The sequence below is a fragment of the Chionomys nivalis genome, chromosome 19, assembly GCF_950005125.1.
Source record: "Chionomys nivalis chromosome 19, mChiNiv1.1, whole genome shotgun sequence".
Taxonomy (NCBI): Eukaryota; Metazoa; Chordata; class Mammalia; order Rodentia; family Cricetidae; genus Chionomys; species Chionomys nivalis.
Genome location: NC_080104.1, coordinates 61,220,360 through 61,243,670, shown reverse-complemented (window position 1 = coordinate 61,243,670; position 23,311 = coordinate 61,220,360). Strand labels below are relative to the sequence as shown.

General features: G+C 50.9%; 3 protein-coding genes and 1 pseudogene across 5 annotated transcripts; 2 read left to right on the top strand and 2 right to left on the bottom strand.

Moving 5' to 3' along the window:
- Nucleotides 1-6,456: 6,456 nt before the first annotated feature.
- On the bottom strand, nucleotides 6,457-17,397 carry Vps52 (VPS52 subunit of GARP complex). Of its 3 annotated transcripts, XM_057794418.1 has the most exons (20): nucleotides 17,087-17,397; nucleotides 16,071-16,155; nucleotides 15,192-15,244; nucleotides 14,995-15,070; nucleotides 14,740-14,807; nucleotides 14,330-14,505; nucleotides 13,683-13,833; nucleotides 12,986-13,086; nucleotides 12,763-12,895; nucleotides 12,612-12,669; nucleotides 12,150-12,283; nucleotides 11,660-11,815; nucleotides 11,031-11,149; nucleotides 10,661-10,784; nucleotides 10,426-10,521; nucleotides 10,233-10,340; nucleotides 10,000-10,065; nucleotides 9,347-9,458; nucleotides 9,016-9,134; nucleotides 6,457-8,881 (listed from the first exon to the last, which is right to left on the bottom strand). In XM_057794418.1, the coding sequence occupies exons 1-20, from the start codon at nucleotides 17,174-17,176 to the stop codon at nucleotides 8,735-8,737; spliced, it is 2,172 nt and encodes a 723-aa protein (XP_057650401.1). In that variant the 5' UTR covers nucleotides 17,177-17,397; the 3' UTR covers nucleotides 6,457-8,734. The 3 variants fall into 3 exon arrangements, 2 of the variants coding, with proteins under 2 accessions (XP_057650401.1, XP_057650402.1); XR_009058755.1 differs by lacking the exon at nucleotides 6,457-8,881 and having other exon boundaries at nucleotides 9,097-9,134; nucleotides 9,347-9,666; XM_057794419.1 differs by lacking the exons at nucleotides 15,192-15,244; nucleotides 16,071-16,155; nucleotides 17,087-17,397 and having other exon boundaries at nucleotides 14,330-14,526; nucleotides 14,995-15,061.
- On the bottom strand, nucleotides 13,348-13,443 carry LOC130862479 (U6 spliceosomal RNA; annotated as a pseudogene).
- A 195-nt stretch (nucleotides 17,398-17,592) lies between the features above and the next one.
- Nucleotides 17,593-20,965, top strand: Rps18 (ribosomal protein S18). Its single transcript, XM_057794422.1, has 5 exons — nucleotides 17,593-17,649; nucleotides 18,076-18,174; nucleotides 20,379-20,567; nucleotides 20,650-20,741; nucleotides 20,830-20,965. The coding sequence occupies exons 1-5, from the start codon at nucleotides 17,647-17,649 to the stop codon at nucleotides 20,903-20,905; spliced, it is 459 nt and encodes a 152-aa protein (XP_057650405.1). The 5' UTR covers nucleotides 17,593-17,646; the 3' UTR covers nucleotides 20,906-20,965.
- A 673-nt stretch (nucleotides 20,966-21,638) lies between these two features.
- Nucleotides 21,639-23,180, top strand: B3galt4 (beta-1,3-galactosyltransferase 4). The gene has a single exon (XM_057794421.1). It carries the CDS (start codon nucleotides 21,848-21,850, stop codon nucleotides 22,964-22,966), a length of 1,119 nt encoding a protein of 372 aa, XP_057650404.1. The 5' UTR covers nucleotides 21,639-21,847; the 3' UTR covers nucleotides 22,967-23,180.
- Nucleotides 23,181-23,311: the final 131 nt, after the last annotated feature.

Genomic DNA, 23,311 nt, shown 5'->3' with positions numbered 1-23,311 from the left:
AGTGCCAACTGCAGCAAACATTCATACACAATAAGTATATGATGAATTAATAAAAAGTAAATATAAAATATATTTCTTTTTGTTGTTGGTTTTTATTTTGGGTTTTTTTGTTTATTTGGTCTGTTTTTGTTTTGTTTTGTTTTTGGTTTTCGAGGCATGGTTTCACTGTAGCTTTGGAGCCTGTCCTGGAACTTTAAAAAAACAAAAACAAAAAAGATTTACTTACTTATGTATGATGCTCTGACTTCATATAAACCAGAAGAAGGAATCTTATCCCTTTACAGATAGTTGTGAGCCACTATGTGGGTGCTGGAAATTGAACTCAGGACCTTTGGGAGGGCAAGTTTAGTGCTCTTAACCTCTGAGCCTTCTCTCCTGCCCCTGAAACTAGTGTTTGTAGAGCAGACTGGCCTCAAACTCACAGAGATCCACCTGCCTCTGCCTCCTGAGTGCTGGGATTAAAGGTGTGCACCACCACCACCTGACCATTGGTCTTTATTTCTTTACTCTGTGTGCTGAAAATATCCATTCTAAAATACCATCTTCTGCCGGGCGGTGGTGGCGCACGCCTTTAATCCCAGCACTCAGGAGGCAGAGGCAGGCGGATCTCTGTGAGTTCGAGGCCAGCCTGGTCTACAAAGGGCGTTCCAGGACAGGCTCCAAAGCTACAGAGAAACCCTGTCTCGAAAAACCAAAATAAAATAAAATAAAATAAAATAAAATACCATCTTCTCTCTGCTTAAGAATTCTTTTATAGCCTGGCAGTGATGGTGCATGCCTTTAATATCAGCACTGGGAGGTAGAGGCAGGTGGATCTCAGTGAGTTCAAGGCCAGTCTGGTCTACAAGCTAGTTCCAGGACAGTCAGGGCTATTATACAGAAAAACCCTGTCCCAGGGGCTGGAGAGATGGCTCAGTGGTTAAGAGCTCTTCCAAAGGTCCTGAGTTCAATTCCCAGCAACCACATGGTGGCTCACAACCATCTGTAATGGGGTCTGGGGCCCTCTTCTGGCCTGCAGGCATATACACAGACACAATATTGTATACATAATAAATAAATAAATAAATATTTAAAAAATAAAATAAAAAATAAATAAAAGTGAGTAGAAGGTAGAATGACTGGGATACAATCAAGGTCTGGATCCAAGTGATCCACATGTGCATCCTGTAATCTTTTTTTCCACCAAAGCACATTCTCTCTCAACCTCAGGTGATAATTTTCTTGGATTATTTAATCCTTATCACTTCATAAGATTTGAAATAAATTACTTAGCTCTTGAGTAATTAATCAAGTTATGGGCTATAGCCAGTTAGTATCTCCCAGCAACTTCTGAAGGTCATTAAGAGTTCATAATTAATTGATCTCTCCTGATTTGTACTTTCTGTGATTGAATTTTCTGTAGGCCTATCTTATATCCTAGATAATTGATAGGATCTCTTCTTTGTACTTTTTCAGGAGCAGTTTTTAATCCCTTGCAAGGCAAAATTCTCTTTACTTCATCAAACATTTTTCTAAGTAAGATATCATGTATATAATTACAATTTTTTTTTTTTTTTGATTTTCAAGACAGGGTTTCTCTGTGGTTTTGGAGTCTATCCTGGAACTAGCTCTTGTAGACCAGACTGGTCTCGAACTCACAGAGATCCGCCTGCCTCTGCCTCCCGAGTGCTGGGATTAAAGGCGTGCGCCACCACCGCCCGGCTTATAATTACAATTTTTAGACTGAAGAAACTGATTTAGTTCTCATGGCTGTTGTACAAAATACTGACACAAGGTAGGGCTGTTTAACATTCCTTGTAGAAGAATTCTCTACTGATACCATTCAATAGATTATTATAATAAGTAGGCACCAAAAGGCAAATTTTTCTCTATCCTGTTCTTGTAAAGATATAGTAAAGGCAGTCTTTTAAGTCAATCCCTATAATAGACAATCACGCAGGTAATAAAGAAGGCTAGGGAATTACAAGCTGCAAAGAGCCCATTGGCTGAATAACCTTATTTATGGCTATTAAATGTTACCATCCTGCATTTTCCAGATCTCTTTTCAATGACAAATACAGTAGAATTCCAAGGACTGGTCGATTCTTCAATTGTTGAGCATTTAGCTTCTCCTGTACCAGCTGTCCTGGGGCCTTTAATTCTTTTGATGTCAAAGGTCATTGTTCTACACACACATCTGTCAGTTAACTACTTTAAAGGTAGGGAGTTAGTGCCTTTGAGAGACAAACAGCTGCTGTGTCTGCTTGTGTAGAACCTGAGTGGGCTCTGACTGTTCTTCATAATAGCTTTTAATATTTTTCTCAGAAGCATGCTTTATTTTATGGTTTGTTTCTGAGACTGGGGAAATGTTAATCTGTGTTTTCCATTGCTGCAATAATCATGCCACATAAATTCATGACTATATTACTCACAAATTGCTTTAATTTTCCTATTTAAGCTGGGCAGTGGTGGTGCACACCTTTAATCCCAGCACTTGGGAGGCAGGTACACAGATCTCATGAGTTTGAGGTCAGCCAGGTACACAGAGCTAGTTCTAGGATAGTCAAGGCAACATAAAGAAATCCTATCTTGAAAAGAAACAAAAACAAAAAGTAAAAAAATAATTTCCTATTTGTCTTTCTGGCCCTATACATTCTACTCACCTTGAACTTCGTTTTACCAGAGATAGAGTTCCAATCTCTAGGAGCTGAATATTTACCTCCTGAAGAAGCCAAGCTGTATGCTAAGATTTTGGTGAAATTACATCTGCACCTGTGTCTAGTAAACCTTCCATCTCAATGCCATTTATCTGTATTTTTAGGTTTCGTGTCTAATCATTTATAGCAGTTTGCCCAAAATTCTTTCTTTCTTGTCTCTCCTGAATTTTTTTGTTTTTTCTACGGAGGCTGTTCTATCCTTGCTCACATCCAGAGCAGTGCTGTTTTTAACAAACACGCATTAAGTCTTTTAATTGCTATGTGGATGATTTTCTCCAATGCTGACAGGGAATGATTGAACCAAATTGAACCCTGGAGCCTGCAAGAGGTGCTCTTTGGCATTTCCCGATGGCAAAGGGTTACCTTGCTTGTCCCATGTTGATCTGCATTCATTAGTCCATTGCTGGCTTTGTAACACCTTCTGCATACTCCAGAAGGCTGGGGCCTTCTGTTTGGATTCTCTCTAGAAAAAACACATTTTTTATTGGAATGCCTTGCCTATAATCCCATTTCAGATGACCTTACTTACCACAATTAATACACCTGACATTTTGATTTTCCTTAAAATTTTTTTTTAAATATTTATTTATTTATTATGTATACAATATTCTGTTTGTGTGTATGCCTGCAGGCCAGAAGAGGGCACCAGACCCCGTTACAGATGGTTGTGAGCCACCATGTGGTTGCTGGGAATTGAACTCAGAACCTTTGGAAGAGCAGGCAATGCTCTTAACCTCTGAGCCATCTCTCCAGCCCCCTTCCTTAAAATTTTTAGAAGTCACTTCTTCCATCAAAGTATCATCATAAACCTGAGGTCCAGTATCAGCTGTATTTCTAATCCATTCATCTATTGGTCCTGATCTTGACTTTAAAGGCACAATCACCCTTTTGCATTCTGAATTAGCATTTTCAAAAGCCAAAGATTCAATTAATATTTGTCTGACTTCTGAAATCAATCTTTGCAGAATATCAGTGAAGTCTTCTTTGGGGCCTTGTATGGTAAACGACTCAGACTTCTTTCCTGGTTCTTCACCCTCATCACAAACATTTGCTAAATGACACAGCAGCAAGGTGTGGTCATCAAATCCATGCTGCCTTTGTAACCCAGCATACTGGCCTTCACCTAGAAACTGCTCTTGGGATGTATCAACACCTCTGCCCTATTTCATTGTTCTAGGTCCTGGCTTCCTCTGTCCACCCTGTTCACCACTGTAACTGAGGACCAGGTTCCAATGCTGCTGTCACCAAATCTTTCCAGTCTTGGGGAATAACTGTGTTCTGAGTTGTCCATGAATGTAGCATCTTCTTCACACAGGATGATGGCATACACATGAAATGACCCCTTCCTTAAAACCCTTCAAATCTAATATGTCTATAGGATTCCATTTAACATCTGCAAAGCCTTGGAGGTGTCTATTGCCTGAGGGTAGCTTTTTATTTGTAGTAACTGGATAAACTAAGGTTGATTTTCTTTTTTTTTCTTTTTTTTTTTTTTTTTTTTTTTTTTTTTGGTTTTTTGAGACAGGGTTTCTCTGTGGTTTTGGAGCCTGTCCTGGAACTAGCTCTTGTAGACCAGGCTGGTCTCGAACTCACAGAGATCCGCCTGTCTCTGCCTCCCGAGTGCTGGGATTAAAGGCGTGCGCCACCACCGCCCGGCCTTCTTTTCTTTTCTTTTTTTTTTTTTTTTTTGGTTTTTGGAGACAGGGTTTCTCTGTAGCTTTGGTGCCCGACCCAGAACTAGCTCTTGTAGACCAGGCTGGCCTCGAACTCCCAGAGATCCGCCTGCCTCTGCCTCCCAAGTGCTGGGATTAAAGGCGTGCGCCACCACCGCCCGGCAAGGTTGGGCCACCCCTCTTCAGTTTCATCCTGAGGTGGCACAGTAGGTTCTTGTCTAAATTCCTGTTTGTGTTTGTGTATTTTTCTTATTTTCATTTATAAGTCTTTATAAGGCTTGTATCTAATCCACTTTTTATATTTTGCACAGTTATCAAAACTTTTCATATTTAGCACTAAAAATCTACTATGGCTATTAAGGATGAAATATAAATGACCAGACTGATATTAATTATGATCAGTGTGTGTCAATCTCAGTTCAGTCATTTCTCTTCATTTTCTGCTTCTGTTTTCAGGCCACCTAAGTAGCTAAGTAGCAGGGTCCTAATGCCCTGTGTTATGATTTTTCCCACTCTTGGTGTGGAAAAGATTTTTCCTTTTAATATTACTTAGCTCTCCTTGAGGACTTCCCAGGTGTCTTAGCAAACCTGATGGCTTCTCAGTTTGTCTGCAGCTGGCATGATTTCTCTGTCTGTGTGCTCACACCACAGGTTGAAGTGCCAAACATTTTTAATAAAATTTCAATTGTTCAATTTTACCAATAAAGACTCATAAGCCAGATGCTGGGATAAAAGCCTGCTAGCTCAGAGAGGCAGAGAAATCACCACCCAGCTGACTTTCTGGATCCACAGTTAAGAGCTCCCTTATAGGAGACCCATGGGGAGGCTTATAACCAACCATAACTCCAGTCCTGAGAATCCAGCACCCTTTTCTGGCCTGTCAGAACCACGAAGCCTTGCAAATCACAAAACAGGATTTGGGGTTAAAGGAAAAATGCTTTGCTATTTCAGGATGAAGCGGTCATAGGTCATGACTCCCTGCTTTACCCAGCATTCAAAGCCCACAGTAGTTTGGTGAGCCAGGACCCAGACGAGTTCCTACTCTTGGGTCCTGCTGCCCCCTGGCGGCGGCTAGCGGCATCACGGCTTCCGGAGGTCCCAGGACCTACAGAGCAACTTTGAATGTCCCATCAGACTGCAGGCTTCAGAGTCACCCAACTGCTCACATGGTTCACGAACCTCAAAGGCTGTTGGGGCCTCACTGAAGAACCGGGCCACACTGAAGAACCGGCTGTCTCCTGCATAGCCCTGTTTGGATGGAAGCCACACCCCAGCCCCTGGCATCCGTTTATCCAGAGTCTGGAATGTTGGGGTGGAAGTTCCATCCCAAGTCCCCTCACCTGGGAGTTGCCTCAGCCTAGACTCTGCCCACAAAAAAGCCCCTCAAAAGATGACCCCTACCCGGATACTCAAGACCACTCTCAAAGGGAATTTAAACTCCCCCCCCCCCAACACACAAAGAAACACATAATTTTCTGGTCTTCCTTCCCTGTCTCCTCTCTGGGAGACTGGAACGCCATCCGGAATCACTGGTGTCCATTAACCTGGGCTGTTTCTAGTTTGGTTTGATTTGGTCTGATTCGGATTATTGTGTAGGGCGGAGTGGTTTATGGGGTGCAGAAACTTTTAAAGCCCCTCACATCACAGTGTTTCTTTCTCTTTCTTGTTGATGTTGCCAGGGATTCAACCCTGAATGTTGATCACGTCATACCTGAACCACACCTCAACCCCACTAGCTTAGATGTAACCCAAAGAAAGGGTTCCCGGTTTCTTTTGAAACACCTTTTTTTTTTTTTTTTTAAATTAACTAATTTATTTTTAAAAAACAATCCTTTCAGCCGGGCAGTGGTGGTGCACGCTTTTAATCCCAGCACTTGGGAGGCAGAGGCAGGCGGATCTCTATGAGCTCGAAGCCAACCTGATCTACAAGAGCTAGTTCCAGGACAGGCTCCAAAACCACAGAGAAACCCTGTCTCGAAAAACAAAAAAAACAAAACAAAAACAAAACCCAATCCTTTCTCATTTTACATACCAATCCCAGTTTCCTCTCCCCTGTCCCCTCCCCTTCTCCCCCACCCCAGGCCCCATCCACTCCTCAGAGAGAGTAAGGCTTCCCAAGGGAAGTCAACAGTCTAGCACACTGCTTTGACACAAGACCAAGCCTTCCCCACTATATCTAGGCTGAGCAAGGTGTCCATCCAAAGATAACAGATTCTTTGGGAGCACCTTTAAACTCAGCCCTCAGGAGGCAGAGGCGGGAGGATCTCTGAGTTCCTGATCCACATAGCAAGTCCAGGACAGCCAGGGCTATAAGGTGAGACCAGAACACAGGGATCCCCAAGACTGACACCTGGGGGGAGGGATGGAGCAGGTGGTTAAGCACAGAAAGCCAGAAAGGAGCATGAAGGATTCCCGCGGCCAGGTCTGGGGTGAGCCTGTGGCCCCCAACCTACGATGAGCCTCAAGGATCCTGGGAGCCACAGCGAGACTGGAAAAGCTGGAACTGGAAACCAGGAAGGGGAAATGAGGTCAACTGGGCAAGCTCCCTAAGGACAGCACTGACTCCGCCCACAAGACATATGGTTCAATCAAGAGCGGCTTTCAGAGTCTCTACCTTCCTTTCCCTCCTAGGGCAGCAACAGCCAGATCCTTAGGTGATACCTCAAAGAGGCCACTGGCCAAGGACCTGAATGTGAATGGGGAAGAGGAAATGACCTCAAATTAATTTTTCTGCATAGCTTCTTTCACCTGGAATTTCCCCCGTGGTAAAAGGAACCCAGGGACTGTTGTCCACCTCACAAGCTGCCACTGAACTACATTCCTGGCTTTTTAATTTTTTTAAATTTTATTATATATATATGGTGCTCTATCTGCACATATACCTACACACCAAAAGGACACCAGATCCCATAATAGATGACTGGACATCATGTGGCGTGGGGAATTGAACTCAGGACCAAAGAGCAGCCAGGGCTCTTAACCGCTGAGCCATTTCCCTGCTCATGACTTTACTTTTAAGACCTGGTCCAGGCTGTCCTTGAACTTATTCTGTAACCCAAGCAGTCCTTCTATCCCATGCCAGTCTCCCAATTAGCTGGGATTACAGGTCTAAAACCACATGGGTTTTGTTTAAGACTTGGTCAGAAGCTGGATGGTGGTGCACAACTTTAATCCCAGCAGATGCAGGTCAGCTGAGTTCAAGGCCAGCCTGGTCTACAGAATGAGTTCCAGGACAGCCAGGACTGCACGCCCCAAAAGGGCTTGTCAAGGATCTTTCCTCAATCACCACCAGTGGTTGTCAACCTGTGGGGGTTAAAGCACCCTTCACAGGAGTTGCTTAAAACCATCAGAAAACACAGATATTAACATTTTTCATAACTAGCAAAATTACAGTTATAAAGTGGCAATGAAAATAATTTTATGGGGTAACCACAATGTGAGGAACTGTATTAAAGGTTGCAGCATTAGGAAGGTAGGAACCGCTGCTGTGGTCTTCACTGGGCACAGAAGCAGGGCAGCAGGAGGGTCTGGATCAAATGTAAATGACAAGATGTGTGTTTTAGAGCCAGGTCCACCCCTGCCCCAATGTCTGGATGTAGGGATTGCAGACCCTCCACCCTCAGAGAAGCTGTGACGTCACTTAGGGACTGAGACAGACAATCCCAGAGAAGCTGTGACGTCAGTTAGGGACTGAGACTGGCTTTTCCCATGCTAGCCCTCAGGACAGTGCCCACAGCTGTCCATGTTCCCAGGCCTTGTGGCGTGTGCCACCATCCTGGAGAGCTACAAAGCAGTCCCCCAGTCCCCTCCTAAGCAACCCAGCCACCCCTGGGTTGAAGCAGTGACAGTCCATAGGTCACCATCCTCCCTTCTTCCTGGATGCCCACCAGGCTGGGACCCGGATAGGATACAGTAAGGAAATGCTGGAGAGCTCGAAGGCCCAGGACAAAGGAGAGGAAGCTGTTGGCACATTAGTACTTATTATTGCCTACAGACAGACAACAGACAGAGAGACTGAGCCCCAGCCAGGAGGTGATGGGTTAGTGTTCAAGAGGAGACCACAGGTCCACCAAGTTACAGGAGAGCAGAGGCAGCCTCCACAGCTCTGTCTCAAGAGCTGAGCCGCAATCGCAGAAGCAGTGGAAGCTTTCACAGGTGCGACCCATGAGGGGCGGAGGTGACAGGGATGGGGAAATGGTAAACGTCCAGGAAGAAGCGACTTGGGCACACTATGTTGCCGCAGAGTCCTCAGTGGAGGCTGGGGAGGAGTGTGGAAGCCTCAGAGACAACAGGAGGGGGAAAGGGGACCCAGGTGACACTGTGTGCAGTGCAGAGTCCATGGGGGCTGTCAGCCCGGGGACCGAGTCAGAAGTTGGGCTTGTGTTTCTTGAGCTCCACCATGAGGTGATGAATATTGATGAGCTCAGCCCTGGCTGGCAGCGCCCGGAGCTGTGGCTGTGCCAGCACCCGGTGGAAGCGATGGTAGAGCTGGATCAGCTGGGTCAGCGCCCCCTGCACAGAGACGACAGTCAGGGGTCAGAGCTTCACGGGAATCTCAGACACAGCTGGTCAGTGACTTCCCAGAGGAAAGAGCAGGAAAACCATCAAGCATGGGACACGGGAAAGGGCTGGGAGTGGCAGGGCACCTGGATGATGCTGGTTCCATTTCTAAAGTTGGTGAAACTCCGCATGACATCCTGACTCAGAGACTCCACCGACGCCTTCCAGGAGCCACCAAAGCCACGGATCAGCTGAGTAACTCGGGCTGACACGGGGAAAGGGAGTGTCAGAGCAGCCAGGCCTGGGGACCATCCACCTGGCAAGGCCTGCCCAGGGCACAGCCGTGCTCACCCACAAGCCCAGCTTTCCTGATCCTCCTGCATTCAAGTCTTCCCCGCTGTGCCACCCCCTGTGCCCTGCCCCTTCTCACTGTCCTGTTTAACTCCCCTCCCCGGTCCCATAACAACAGCCTCATACCTTCTTCCCCTCGAAGGCGCTCAGCCTGTCCACGCTCAATCAAAGCCTCAGCCTCCTTCACAAACGCCACCAGACCCCCGAAGGGAGGAGACAGCAACTCCTCAATGAATTCCTAGAGAGATGTGCAAGCCAGAACCAGAGTCAGGAGTCCGGGAACAAAGGACCCCATCTTGGACTGGGACGACTAGGAGATGACACTCCATAGAGCAACTGCCTCTGTGAACCTTCCAGGTGGTGATCTCACAAGGGGGAGAGGAAGTCCCCAAGAAAAACCAAGAGCTGATGAGCTGGCTCAGGGGGAGCAGTGCTGCCACTGGACCCTAGAACACAAAGTGGAAGAAGCCAGAAAGGAGCCAGGTCCTGGAGTTGTCTTCTGACATACGTGTGGTTCATGACATGTGACTATATCTCTCTCTCCTACACACACACACTAATAATCCCCTATAAAGCACAACTGTTTGTTTTGGCATGTGCACACACGCATACACACACACACACACACACACACACACAGAGTTTTATTTTGCTTTTAAGCTATTAATATTAGTAAAATTAAATGACAGACTAGCAACAAGGCAGTGAGCTACAATAATGACTGCACACTGAGGTCAGCCCAACAGCACCCAGGTCTCCCTGCCACACCCAGGCCCCACCTGTGTTCGAGCATTGAGCAGCTGCTGGAAACTCTCCACCTCTTTGCTGTCATCAGCAGCCCGCTCCTAAGGAGACACGCGGAGTGAGGAACTTGGGGACACCCTTCACGCCAGCACCTCCCGACACCCCACACTGCAGACACAGCCAGGATCCAGGGCATAGCGCTGAGCTGCACAGTGCTGATCTTGTGGAGCTGACAAGCCGTGGGGACCCCAGGGAGGAGCAGCCTTACCATCAGCACACCCAGCATCATGTCGTAGTTGTTGATCAGAAACACAAGCTGCTCCTTCCTGGAGGAGAACTCCGCAGCCACTCGGAGTACAAAATTCTCCACCTCCACCTGCAACAGCCCAACAGAAGCAGCAAGTGAGAAAGTCAGACCTCAGGGCCCTCCCCGTGCTGGGAAGTCTGTGTGCCAGCCCCACCTGTAACTGTCCCAGCAGCTGCAGGGTGCGTTCATTGGGGATCGTCTGGTTGATGCTGACCAGTGCAGAGGAGAACTCAGCATAGCGGCGTGTGATCTAGGGCCAAGGAGGGAAGACTCCCATCAGCCTGCCTGGCAGACACAACCTCCCAGCTGCCTCCCAGTCCCTTGTCCTGCATTGGTCAAATCACTAAGTGTGACCACAAGACTCTCTTGTTACCCTCACCCTCCCTCACATAGTGGGGCCGAGTGTCCAGCCCCCCGAGGCGCTGGGGGTCGGTGCTGCGGACGCTCTGGACATTCATCTCCAGGATCAGCTCAAACCGAGGCCACAGCAAGGCAAGCACCTGCTCCCAGTACCTGCAGGCTTAATCAGAACCAAAGGTCAGCTGGCTAGGGGGCTGGCCGGCTGTGGGAGCACAGCACCCTTCAGGGGAATGGTGACTGGGGTGCAGGGGTGCATGTGTGTGACACCAATGCTTCCTCCAAACACACACGGGAATAAGGGTGAAGGATATCAGGTGAGGGACAGCCAGGGTCAGGATGGAGCTGTCTGTGTATGATAAAGCCCTGACTTCTTAGGAACCAGGACCCAAGCGCAGCGACCTGTCCAGAGCAGGAACGTCCCTCTTGGCTGCAATGTTGCGGAATCGGAGAACAATGTGGATGCAGAGAAAAACAGCAATGGCATCGTAGCAGTCGGCCAGGTAGGACTCCAGGTGTTTCTGTGGTACAGCAATAGGAAGACAATCGGATGTCAGTTTGTTGTTCAGGAGGCCATGAGCAAATGGTGGTACATTTCTAGGGGACAAGGCTGGCTAGGGAGACACCGCCTTTCCTGTCCACAGGCACCCCAGGGCCCCTGACTTACTCACTGGCCTCTACTACAAAAGCTCCTCACAGCAGAAGCCAGGGCTGAGGATTTAAAGTTGTCCCTCTCTACTGAGGAAAAATACAGAGGAAGTAGCAGGTTGTCCGAGTTCTGAGGGCTTCCGAGGGGGTTATGTTGTAAAATAAAAACTTAGACTTTTTTCGAGAGGGAGGGGGAATGGAGTGGGGGGAGGAGAAGAGGAGTGGGAGGAGGCGGAAATTTTTTCAATAAAAAAATAAATAAGTAAAAAAGCTTAGACTTTTTAGAACGGGACACTCCTGCTTTCAATCCTGCCACTTGTGACCCCACTGGATGTGGGGGAGCCCTGAGAACGGAGGGTAAAACACAGAATCCAGGGACTCACCAGGGTCATGGCGAGTGTGCGGCCCATGACAGCGTGGAATAGGTCATGTGCAGCTGGGCCAGATACAACAAAAAATTCACAGATGAAAAGATATTCACGGCAAGAATTGTCGAGGAGGGCGTAGTGCTGGCTGCGGAAGAGAGCTTCGAACGGATACTGGGACAGAGAGAAGGGTGGGGTCCAACAGTGGCCCCACAGCTATGGGGCCTCAGCATATCTCAGGAAAGATTCTCACACACACCTGCCCCCCCCCCCCGACCTCCATGCAGGGAGGAGCGCCCTCAACAGGCACTGATGAGGGCACAGGACACTAGGAAAGCCCTCCCCACAGCTACTGATGCCCCACATCCACTTCAGCTGCTGCCTCATGACTGACACCACCATGGCCAGTCTCCCTTTGTGTCCCCCAATTACAGCAGGCCAGGGCCCCAAAGTCCACTCTGCCACCTTAGGGGATTGATCCCGGTCAAGGAAGGCAGTTTCTTCATACCCTCTGCTCTCCACGCTGAGCAGTATGGGGCACCAGGATGGGGGCCTCAAGTTCAGTGGGGGAGATGACAGAACCCCGGGTGCCCAGGGTGAAGATGGTGTTCCTGCTTCGGAGGGACGGCTTCGAGAAGAATCGTGAATAGCATCAGAGTCAGGGAAATCACTGAGACTGACCCGAGATTCCTGGGAAGTTAAGTATGACCTGCACACCCCCTTCCAGAACCAGAACCTCGCTTCACCTGACACCTTAATGGGCATCAGGGAGTCTACAGACCCTCAGGGTCAATGTGAAGAACTTTAGGATCATGTGCGCCTCTGGGAGGGGAAGCTCCCACTCTCACACCCTCAAAGGCCCCGCCCCACAGAGAGGGTAAGAAGCAGAATCCTGGGGGCTGGAGCCAGGCAGCCTCACAGTGAGCCTGACATGGTGGGAGTATGACAGGAGGCCCCCAATCCAGGATATCTTTCTTTGCTGTGTCTTCCACACCCATTAGATCGTCTTTCTCAGCAACCTCCTCGTACTAGAGAAAATGACAGAGAGCTCTACCATGGCCCCAGTACCAGCAGGTGGGGAGCTCCGCCCCCCTCCAAGCCTCCTCTGCCTGCAGGCTCACCTGCACTTTCATGAGCCGCCCCAGGTAGGAGCGGAAGTAAGACAGGTAGATCTTGCTCAGCGTCTCCACGTACTCATCCCTGATCTCCTTGGCTGTTGCTCGCTCGTTGCCCAACAGGAACTGGTAGAAGAACCTGGAAGGGCCAGGGCGAGTCAGACCTTGGACATTCACGGGCTGCTGAAAAAGCTCACGGTCCGCCCTGTGCCTGTCCCGGGGTGGCAACCTGTACTTCAGCAGGGCTGTCTGGGGGATCTGATAGTTGGTCATCGGCTTGCGGAAGGAATAAATCTTCTGGAGGATGAACTCGCGGATCTTTGTCACTGCCTAGATGTGGGGGACAAAGAGGCCATGAAGCTGTGGGCTTTTCCTGTGTGGAAGGAAGCAAGGAGGTGACAGACACGAGCGTAAAGGGAAGGCAGAGGATACTCTGGTTGTGTTTTTGTTTATGTTTTGTTTGTTGAGTCAAAGTCTATGTAGACCAGGCTGGCCTGGAACTCACCTGCCTCTGCCTCCCGACTGCTAGGGCTAAAATCACTTACCACCGTGCCTGGCCTTATTTTTCAGGCTTTTTTTTTTTTTTTTTTATTAAATATGGAATGCTTTACAAATTTTCATGTGTTCTCTTACACGGAGGCCACGCTAATCTTCTCTGTATTGTTCTAATTTTAGTTTCTACATTGTTAGCTTTTGAGACAGGGTCTCATCTCCTGAGTGCAAGGACAGCAGGCAAGTGCCACCAGGTCAATGTCTGCAGAGCTGGGGTGGGACCCAGGGCTTCGTGCACACTAAGCAAGCGTGCTACCAACTGAGCCACATCTCCAGCTTCTCTAGATTTTCGGGGAGACCAGAGGGCCACTGAGCACCGCACTGAGGGAAGCTGTGTGGGTTCTTGGGAGGTGGCTCTAGTGTCCACACCCTACCTTGACCCGCAGCCGGTCTAGCACACCCCTGACGTCTGCGCAGGCAGCTGTGCCTCTCGCCTCCTGCTCTCTGACTGCAGTTGCCTTGGCATCCAGCTCCTGCAGCTGCTCCAGGAACCTGGGCTCTGTCACTGGAGCTTCCAGAATTGCTCTGAGGAGCAGGGAGGACGGGGGTCAAGAGAAAGGACACTCAACAGTGCTGAAACCGACCGACCCACACCGTCACAGCTCGCGTCATTTCTGCCTTCCTCCCGTCTCATACCTTCATTATACGTACAAAGGTCTCAACTCCTGAGCCTGCCTCCCCACAGGCTCCTCACTACACACCTGACCTTGGATCACACCTAACCCACGTGCTATCCTATGGTGGCTAAAGCAGGGTTTGAAGTTATTAACCCAGCCATTCATTTCTACAACTTTTTAAAAACAAGATCCCACTCTGTAGCCCAGGCTGGTGACTTGTAGCATCCTACTGCCTGAACCCACTCTGTAGCCAAGGGTGATCACTTGCAGCAAACCTCCTGCCTGGACCTCCAAACGTGAGATTACAGGCATGAGCCAGCACTCCTGGTCTCTAGATGGTACCTGACAACCTCAGCCCGACCACCACCTGCTCTGGACATCATGGCCCTTCAACCGTGACTCACGCGACCAGAGCAGAGGGCACCACTAGCCCATCCACAAGCTCCCCAAGCTTCCCCCGCACTGCCTGTCGGTTACGGAGTCGAATGTTCATGGCTCCCGACTGCTCTTGCAGGGTCCGGATCTCGGAGCTGATGGAGCTGAGGTCGCTCTGGAAAGCTCCCAGCATCTGCTCCATGCGCTACGGGGAGGGCAGGAAACACTGTGGGCATGTCACAGGGTTGACAGGGACAAGCATGTCACCCAAATGTCTGAGTGAACACCCCAGGATCCAACAGCCCAGGAGGACGGCACATATTCATTTGCCCAGGGAACAAAAAGTACTGCCAAAACAAAACAAAACAACAAAAAAAACCAGGAGCAGAGGGCATGACGGGGTCAAGGTTGTCAGGGACCACAGGTGAGGGCCACCAACCTCCAGGACAGCGTCGCAGGCTGTGATCTGATTGTGCAGAGATGCGATGTTTTCACTCTCTTGGATATCTGACCCCCAAAAGTCAAGGGCTTCTCACTGAACACAGAGCTCTGAAGATCAGCAGTACTCCCCCCAAAGTCTCCCCAAAGTGACAGAAACCTTAGAGAGAGATGCCATCCCTGTCGGGGCTACCTGCATCACACCGCCCCAGACCCCATGTAGGTAGCCCCATCTTTTCCCTCTGCTGGGGGATACAGTCCCGGATGGACTTTTGCTCGATCTGCTGCAGCTCCAGCTCCACCTGCTTCGAATAGTGTCGCAGATCCACACCCTGGGGAACGACAAGAAGTCAGGAAGAAGCCACGGTGAAAGGGCACCAGAACAGATTCAGTGCCGGGCTGGAGGGGGCTGAGGAGGGAGGATGGGGAGACAGGCATAGTGGAGAGCCTCACCGTCTTGAGAGCTTCCTTCACTAACTCATCCTCCAGATTTGCTTGGATGTGAACTGGAAACAGACATTTTCCATCAGGGTCCAGCGCCACGCCTCCCTCTGCCCGCCCTGGGCACTTGCACACCAGCCTCCCCTTTCCTTCCGGCCCGGTTTCTCCACTGATAAGGACAGCAGCTTTGGCTCTGCTGCTTCATTTCCTCAGTCTAGCCAACCACGGACCAAATATATATATATATATATATATATTTTTTTTTTTTTTAAGATTTATTTATTACGTATACAACATTCTTTCCATGTATGCTTGCAGGCCAGAAGAGGGCACCAGATCTCATTACAGATGGTTGTGAGCCACCATGTGGTTGCTGGGAATTGAACTCAGGACCTCTGGAAGAGCAGTCAGTGCTCTTAACCTCTGAGCCATCTCTCCATCCCGGACCAAAAATATTAAATGGCAATTCCAAAGCATGATTTAGAAGCTTTTAAGGGTGCGGCATTCTGAGAAGTTGAAGGCCCCCTCACCCGCCTTGGACTTGCATTGTCTTTGCTGGATGCATCTATGGTGTGTGTGGTACCAGCCTGTCAATCACTCACTGGCTGTCTGCACTGTCTATGCTCACGCAAGCCTTGTTTTCACTAATAAGAGTCCGGAAGAGCGAAATGGGGACGCGGCGGTTTTATCACAGTGTATCGCCGTAAGTGTTCTGCTCTTACTGAACCTAAATTGGAAGTTAAGCCTCAATTCATCGATTAAACTTTATACTGCATTTTAAAAAAACATGCAGGGGTTAGTATGGGGGGGTCATCTTCTGTCGGTCGCATAACATATTCCTAAAGGATAAAGGGGGCTGGCTAAGCTGCCCCCACCCACGCCACCACTCACCATCCACTTCATCCAGGATGAATTCATCAGAGGTGATATCCAGCTCCCCAAGCTGCAGGGGCTCTTGGAGTCCAGAAGCACCGCCCTGAAGAGGGGCAGATTAGTGAATGTGGAATACGGAAGGCGGGAAACAAAATACAGCGGGAAATTCCTAATCCTGAAAGTGAGGTGGGGGCACTTTCTCAGGGGAGTCACAGTTAGTGGGTCAAAGATTCTCACGCACTCAGATCTACTTTTCAGGGCTAACGAGTAGAAAACATGTCAAAAAAACCAACCAAACAAACAAACAAAAAAACCCAGGCAATTTGCTGGAGGTGTTCAAATGAGAAAAACTAGGATTAGCCGGAGACTTTGAATTTAGGACCGCTGTCTTGTTACCTCGGGTGTTGTACCATCACACCCTAAGAGTTCCAGATGCTAAAATTGTGAGCTTACATGCTGTTTACCTATTTGTTGGGTGCACCCTCACACATACTCATTCGGCTAAATTCTAACGACGACCTATAAGGTAGGTCCGAATAACGCCTCCCCTGTACAGGTGTGGGAAGCGAGGCCTCGGAAAACACAGCTTACAAGTGGTGGGGCTGGAAGTGGGAGCAAGGCAATCAGGCTCCACAGCCCACGTTCTTTTTTTGTTTGTTTGTTTTTCGAGACAGGGTTTCTCTGTGGTTTTGGAGCCTGTCCTGGAACTAGCTCTTGTAGCCCAGGCTGGTCTCGAACTCACAGAGATCCGCCTGCCTCTGCCTCCCAAGTGCTGGGATTAAAGGCGTGCGCCACCACCGCCCGGCCAGAGTCCACGTTCTGAATCTTTTATACTACTTCCTCTTTTCTACTAAGAATTTTTTCTCTAGCGTGAATAGGAAGCTGACACTGTGTCCGTGGGACTTGAGTTCCTGCCATTCTGGTCCCTACGAAGGCTCGGTCACCATCACCGGGAGCAGGAGGAGACCGTTGTCTGAGCTCAGCCTCCGCCTTCCTGAGGACACTCCCGAGGACACACTGCCCCGTGCTCTCACCAGCGGGCCCTCCTCCTCCTCCATATCTGAGGCCCCGGCCCGCAACACCAGCTCGCGGGCAGCAGCCGCCATGGTCGCCGCCGCGGCCATTCCCCCGCAGCCTCACTTCCGTCGGCTGTCAGGCTCGGAGTCCGTTTCCAGAAGCAAACCACAAGTCCCAGAACGTCTTGTCTGGCGCAAAAAAAAGTTCCGTGATATTTGAACTAACGGGATTAACTCCAGTCTCCCCTGTGAGACTCAGATCACTTCGGCCAAGTGCGAAAGCGAAGGAAGGAGATCGCCTCAAACAAACACAATCCTGCCCCGGAACCTTCGCTGTGCGCACGCCCGGAACAGGACCCTTACGACGGTAAAGACGACAGGACCGGAAGTTATGATCCCCAATCCAAACTCTCAAAATTCGACTCCTTGCTAAGGGAGGGGCGGGGAGAGAAGCCGTTTCCGGAAGCGCGCCTGCTAGATAGCCCCGCCTCTTCCTCCGGGACGGTATATAAGGACGATGCGTCACTTCCGCCCCCTCTTCCACTGGAGGCCTACACGCCGCCGATTGTGCCGCCGCCATGGTAAGAGCGGACTCCGCGCCGGCATCGGACGACATCTGAGCCGGGGCAGGGAGCGTTTTCCCGTCGGGGGTCTGAGGGGGCCCCGGGCTGCCTGCCTGCATCTTCCCCCGGGACGATGGCGCGCGACCGCGGGAGGGGGCGACCGAGGACGTGGAGTTCCGGGGAGGAAGGGGCATGCCCTGCACGCACCAAAGTTGCGGGAGCCTGGCCGGGTGGTCCTCCTCCCGTGTCCGGAGCGCGTTTGGCCGCGGCCAGCGTCCCCCGTCGTGTCCGGGGTTGCATCTTCCCGCGCCTGAGCGTCTGCGGTGAGCGCTGAGCTGTGCAAGAGCTGGCAGAGGGCTCCGTGCTCGCCGGTGGACCCGCCGCCTCAGCCGCCTTTTCGGCTTGGTAGCCACCAGTGTCTGATTGTCCCCCGTGTCCTTTCAGTCTCTCGTGATCCCTGAGAAGTTCCAGCACATTCTGCGAGTACTCAACACCAACATCGATGGGCGGCGGAAAATAGCCTTTGCCATCACTGCCATTAAGGTAAAAGCAATGTTAGCGGGCAGGGGATGCAGAAGAGAGGAGACATGGGGCGTGAGTGTGGTCCTGCCCCGCGTTGTGAGAGCCGTCCTGGAGTGTTCTCTGTGGCGCACTGTAGCGGTAACGCTTGGGTCGGATTTCTGTCAATTAACATCCGTGGATCTGGAGTGTTATGGGGGCGCGGCCTACAACACAGTGCCAGGAGTGGAAGGTAGCTTTTGTTGTAGTTGAAATAGTCAACACACAGGGTGGGTGGAAGCTTGCATGATTCTCTTTGCGGAGCGGAGAGCCTTCTAGGTAGGGACATTAATAATTTTTACCAGAGTTTGTGGTTTTGTAACTAAAAGCATCTTATCAGTCAGTGTGTACCCCTTGAGGGCAAGGGCTAGCCTGTCTGTACCATCCCAAGTTTCCTGTATGTGTTGGCTTCTTGTGAGCCGTTAGAGGATGGTGGTCCTGAGGGGTGTGAGGAAGTCTGGGGGTTGTTGAAAGGCCTGGGGTGATGCTCGTGCCTTTTCAAACTTGAGCATCTTGCTGATCGTAGAAGAGATAAAGGCATGGTGTCTGGAGATCCTGTGTAGTGAGGGTTCCTAAGAAGTAAAGCTTGTTGGAGATAGGGGAGAAGGATTTGGAATTTGAGGAAAGGGATTATGGGGGGTGGTCTTCCAGATCAGAGGTGTGGTTAAGATGTACTTAAATTAACCAAGAAAGAGTGAGAGATGGGAGTCTTCTGTGACTTGTTTTCTGAATTTTTTTTTCCTGTGACAGGGTTTAACTTGTTCTGTAGATTAGGCTGGCCTTGAACTCACAGAGATCCACCTACCTGCCCTCACTTCCCAAGTGCTGGGGTTAAGGCCTGAACCACCGCCGCCCAGTGGAATTGTTTTTGTTTTGTTTTTTTGAAACAGGGTTTCTGTGTAACAGCCCTGGCTGCCCTGGAACTGGCTCTTGTAGACGAAGCTGGCCTCGAACTCATCCACGGACCTGCCTCTGCCTTCTGAGTGCTGGTATTAAAGGTGTGTGACACCACCGCCCAGCTGGCTTTATGAATTTTTTAAAGCTTGTGTTTTGCTTCTTTGTTAAGGTGGTAAATTGGTGTTTGACCATCTGTGGAAGCTTGTAGGAAGGGGTTGGGCAGACCTGGGAAGTACTGCCTGCTCTTGCTTGTAGGGTCTTCTACAGTACAGTCAGAAATCCTGTCCTTCCATACTGCTGTAAACAGCAAGGGTCAGTTCTTAAGTGTTTACAAAACTCAGAAAGCCTGGGCATGGTGCCCCGCGTTGTGAAATAGTCTCGCCCTAGCTTTGGCTTGGCCTGCGCCACCAAGCTGGCATCACACATGGACCTTCAGTACCTGCAGCCTTGAGTGCAGAACCAGGGTCTCACAGAAACTAACACAGTGTGGAGACTGCGGAGGGTGTGCACTTGCTCTGCATGGCTGTCAGCACGCATGTGCTGGGCCTGGAAAAGCAACCAGAAATCTTACGCTGAGCTGCTCTCCAGCCCCTAAAACAACACTTTTTTTCCCCATTAAAGTCTAGGGGGCAGAGTCAAACCCACTTTGGGTTCAGAGAACTCTACTTTCCTGTCTTACAGATCTAACAGGCATCTGTGTGTGGTCATCTACTTAATCCAGTCATGTTTAGGAGGGACGTGCGGTAACCCTTTGGGTGTATGCAGGTGAATGTATGTGATTATGTAGGCACACTGCAGCCAATGTTCTGGTCGTCATTGTCACCTTCAGTTTGTGGGTCTTGACTCTGCCATTCTGGGCCTCCTATCATTCTGGGGTGTCGTCTGGACACTTTTTGTGTTCCCTGGGCTGCATACCTCATCCCAATCCTTGGTCAGCACAAAAGATCCTGAATTTGTTCCCTTGTTGAGAAAAGGGGCCTCTCATTCTTCACTGGGCAAAATCTAAGTGCCTGAAACCGGAGACTGGGCGCCATGGCGTCAAATTTGAGTTACTGGTCCAGTGTGGCCTGAATGACATCTGGAAGAGTGGTCTGGGAAATGACAGAACGGATTCCCTGTAGGTTCTATCATTACGGGATTGGTGAATTTAGACAGGTAGCTCGGGCTGGCCTGGTAACAGTCTTACTTTCCTGGTTCTCCTGAGTTCAGAGATTAAAGGTATGTGTGCAGTCTGTGCTTTCTGAGTAAATAGGTTAATAAGAGCCAAACCTCATTCCTAAACTTTTCCCCAGGGTGTAGGGCGGAGATACGCTCATGTGGTGTTGAGGAAAGCGGACATTGACCTCACCAAGAGGGCTGGAGAGCTCACAGAGGACGAGGTGGAGCGTGTGATCACCATTATGCAGAATCCCCGGCAGTACAAGATCCCAGACTGGTTCTTGAACAGACAGAAGGATGTGAAGGACGGGAAGTACAGCCAGGTGTGTAGGGTGCCCCTTCGGGGTTTTGGGAACTGGTGCGGGGAGTCCAGGGTAAAGCTGGCCTCCCTGTCTCCGAATCCAGGTTCTGGCCAATGGCCTGGACAACAAGCTGCGCGAGGACCTGGAGCGACTGAAGAAGATTCGAGCCCATAGGGGGCTGCGCCACTTCTGGGGGTAAGTTGGGGGCATCACATACTTGCTCTGAGGGTACTGCTGTCTGACCTTGCTGGTGTGTGACCTGTGGTTTGTTTTCCTCCTGCAGCCTTCGTGTCCGAGGCCAGCACACCAAGACCACTGGCCGCCGGGGCCGCACTGTGGGTGTATCCAAGAAGAAATGAGTCCCTGGGCCTTTGCTGTTAATAAATCGTTTATATGCCTGTGACCTCGGTCTCTGTGTCTTATGGGTGGCGGTGGAGGGGGGGGATTCTGCAATGGTTGGCTGGAGGGGGTCCCTGCTGTGACAACTTCGGTGGGGTTGAATTAAAATATCTGTCTCCCTTACACACACAGGCTCCTGTGTCTGAGCTGAGGCCTATAACCCGGCTCTGATTCCTAACTGGATAACAGTGCAGTCCTATCCCTTGCTGTTTGGTATAAGGTTGCAGGAACAATCATTGGTCTTCATGGAGACTGCCAGTCCCCACCCTTTGGTACAATCATGTCTGGGCGGGAACAGGTGTTGCTACCGGTGTTGATAACCTCAAGGGGGAGCTTGAGCAAGGTTTAGCTGGATCTCTGTCAGTACGCAAGAGTACAGAGCTGTTGAGAAGTGGGCAGAGGTGTTGCCGCGGGCTTGGGCAACCCCCAGGAAGAGTTTGAGCAGGCTTTAGATCTGTTAGTACAAAGTACGTGTAGTTAGAGTAGTGTCGAGTGGGCACATCGTGGCCGGATGCTGCTCCGGTGAGTTAAAGGGCGTTAGCAACTCCGGAGGTCCTAAATACGGGAACTAGGTGGCCCGGTTCCCCACACGCTTTACCGCAGGAACGAATACGGGAAGGGCTGGGCCAAGCGCGGTGCACGCTGCTTGTCGACTTCCGGCCTTGAGTGGCATGATGGGAAGGCAGTGGGGGAGGGGCGCAATGGAGGAGCCGAGCTTGGCGTGTGGGCTAGGAGAAGATTGTGGTTCCCAGGGCCGCTGCGGTGGGCTTGGGGCTGCACCTCGCAATGCGCCAGGCCCGCCACACACAGTTCTTCGTGTTTCTGCTGCAGCGGACGGTTAGGGCCGCTTTCCCGCCTCCTGGCGCTCTAACAGTTCTGCCCACAGGTCTCCGCGGCTCACCATGCCCGTCAGCCTCTTCCGGCGCCTCCTCCTGGCGGTCCTGCTGCTGGTGATCCTCTGGACCCTCTTTGGACCCTCCGGCTTCGGGGAGGAGCTGCTGAGCCTGTCCCTGGCGTCCCTGCTGCCAGCCCCAGCCTCACCCGGGCCGCCCCTCGCCTTGCCCCGCCTCTTGATTTCCAATCCCCAGGCCTGCGGTGGCCCCGGACCCCCTCCCTTCCTGCTCATCCTGGTGTGTACGGCCCCGGAGCACCTGAACCAGAGGAACGCCATTCGAAGGTCTTGGGGCGCCATCCGCGAGGTCCGGGGGTTCAGGGTGCAGACGCTCTTCCTCCTGGGAGAACCTACAGGACAGCACCTCGCCGCCGACCTGACCTCGGAGTCGGCAGCGCAGAAGGACATCTTACAGGCCTCCTTCCAGGATTCCTACCGCAACCTCACTCTCAAGACCCTCAGCGGGCTGAACTGGGTGAATAAATACTGTCCTACGGCCCGCTACATCCTCAAGACAGACGACGACGTGTATGTCAACGTCCATGAGCTGGTGTCAGAGCTGATCCAGAGAGGGGGTCCTTCAGAGCGGTGGCCGAAGGGCAAGGAGCCACAGGAAGAGACTACAGCTGCCCATGAAGAGCGCAAAGGCCAGGCGGTACCACTTCTGTATCTAGGCCGAGTGCACTGGAGGGTACGCCCCACTCGGACCCCAGGGAACCGGCACCACGTGTCAGAAGAACTGTGGCCTGAAACCTGGGGTCCTTTCCCACCTTATGCCTCGGGCACAGGGTACGTACTGTCCGCCTCTGCTGTGCGGCTCATTCTGAAGGTGGCCAGCCGGGCACCCCTTCTACCTCTAGAGGATGTCTTTGTGGGAGTCAGTGCAAGGCGAGGGGGCCTTGCCCCGACACACTGTGTCAAGTTGGCTGGCGCCACTCACTACCCCCTGGACAGGTGCTGTTATGGGAAATTTCTGTTAACATCCCACCAGGTGGATCCCTGGAAAATGCAGGAAGCCTGGAAGCTGGTGAGCGGACGGGATGGGAAAAGGACTGAGCCCTTTTGCTCCTGGCTCCAGGGATTCCTGGGTGTCTTGAGGTGCCGGTTCATAGCCTGGCTCAACAGCTAAGGCAGCTCCTCAGAGACCTGTGCCCCAGGATCAGTGCCCAGGATGCAGCTCCCTCCCTGCGGTGACCCATCTCCTCACAGCAGACTCTGAAGCCACTACCAGGCCTGTCCTGAGAGCGCCAGAGACAGCAGGGAGGGATAAAACGCAGGAGGGGTGCCAGGGAGACTGCTGTCACCAGCTGGGACAGGAGCCCAATAAAACATCTCCACCCCAAGTGCAGGTCTTCACCTGTCTTCACCAGGACCTCAGCACACCTGCTGTGCTGCACGGAAGTCCATCTAGGACGGCCACTGGGGCTAAGGCAAGGGCTGAGGCAGCAGTAGGTGTGGGGTAGGAGAGACAGGG

Coding starts and splice junctions, on each gene's coding strand:
- Vps52 (XM_057794418.1), bottom strand. CDS start 17,176: ATGGCCGCGGCGGCGACCATGGCGGCTGCTGCCCGCGAGCTGGTGTTG. Junction 11,816..12,149: donor CTCAGCGTGGAGAGCAGAGG/GTATGAAGAAAC, acceptor TCTCTGTCCCAG/TATCCGTTCGAAGCTCTCTT. Junction 9,459..9,999: donor TGCTCAATGCTCGAACACAG/GTGGGGCCTGGG, acceptor ACATCTCTCTAG/GAATTCATTGAGGAGTTGCT.
- Rps18 (XM_057794422.1), top strand. Junction 18,175..20,378: donor TTGCCATCACTGCCATTAAG/GTAAAAGCAATG, acceptor ACTTTTCCCCAG/GGTGTAGGGCGGAGATACGC. Junction 20,568..20,649: donor AGGACGGGAAGTACAGCCAG/GTGTGTAGGGTG, acceptor CTCCGAATCCAG/GTTCTGGCCAATGGCCTGGA.
- B3galt4 (XM_057794421.1), top strand. CDS start 21,848: ATGCCCGTCAGCCTCTTCCGGCGCCTCCTCCTGGCGGTCCTGCTGCTG.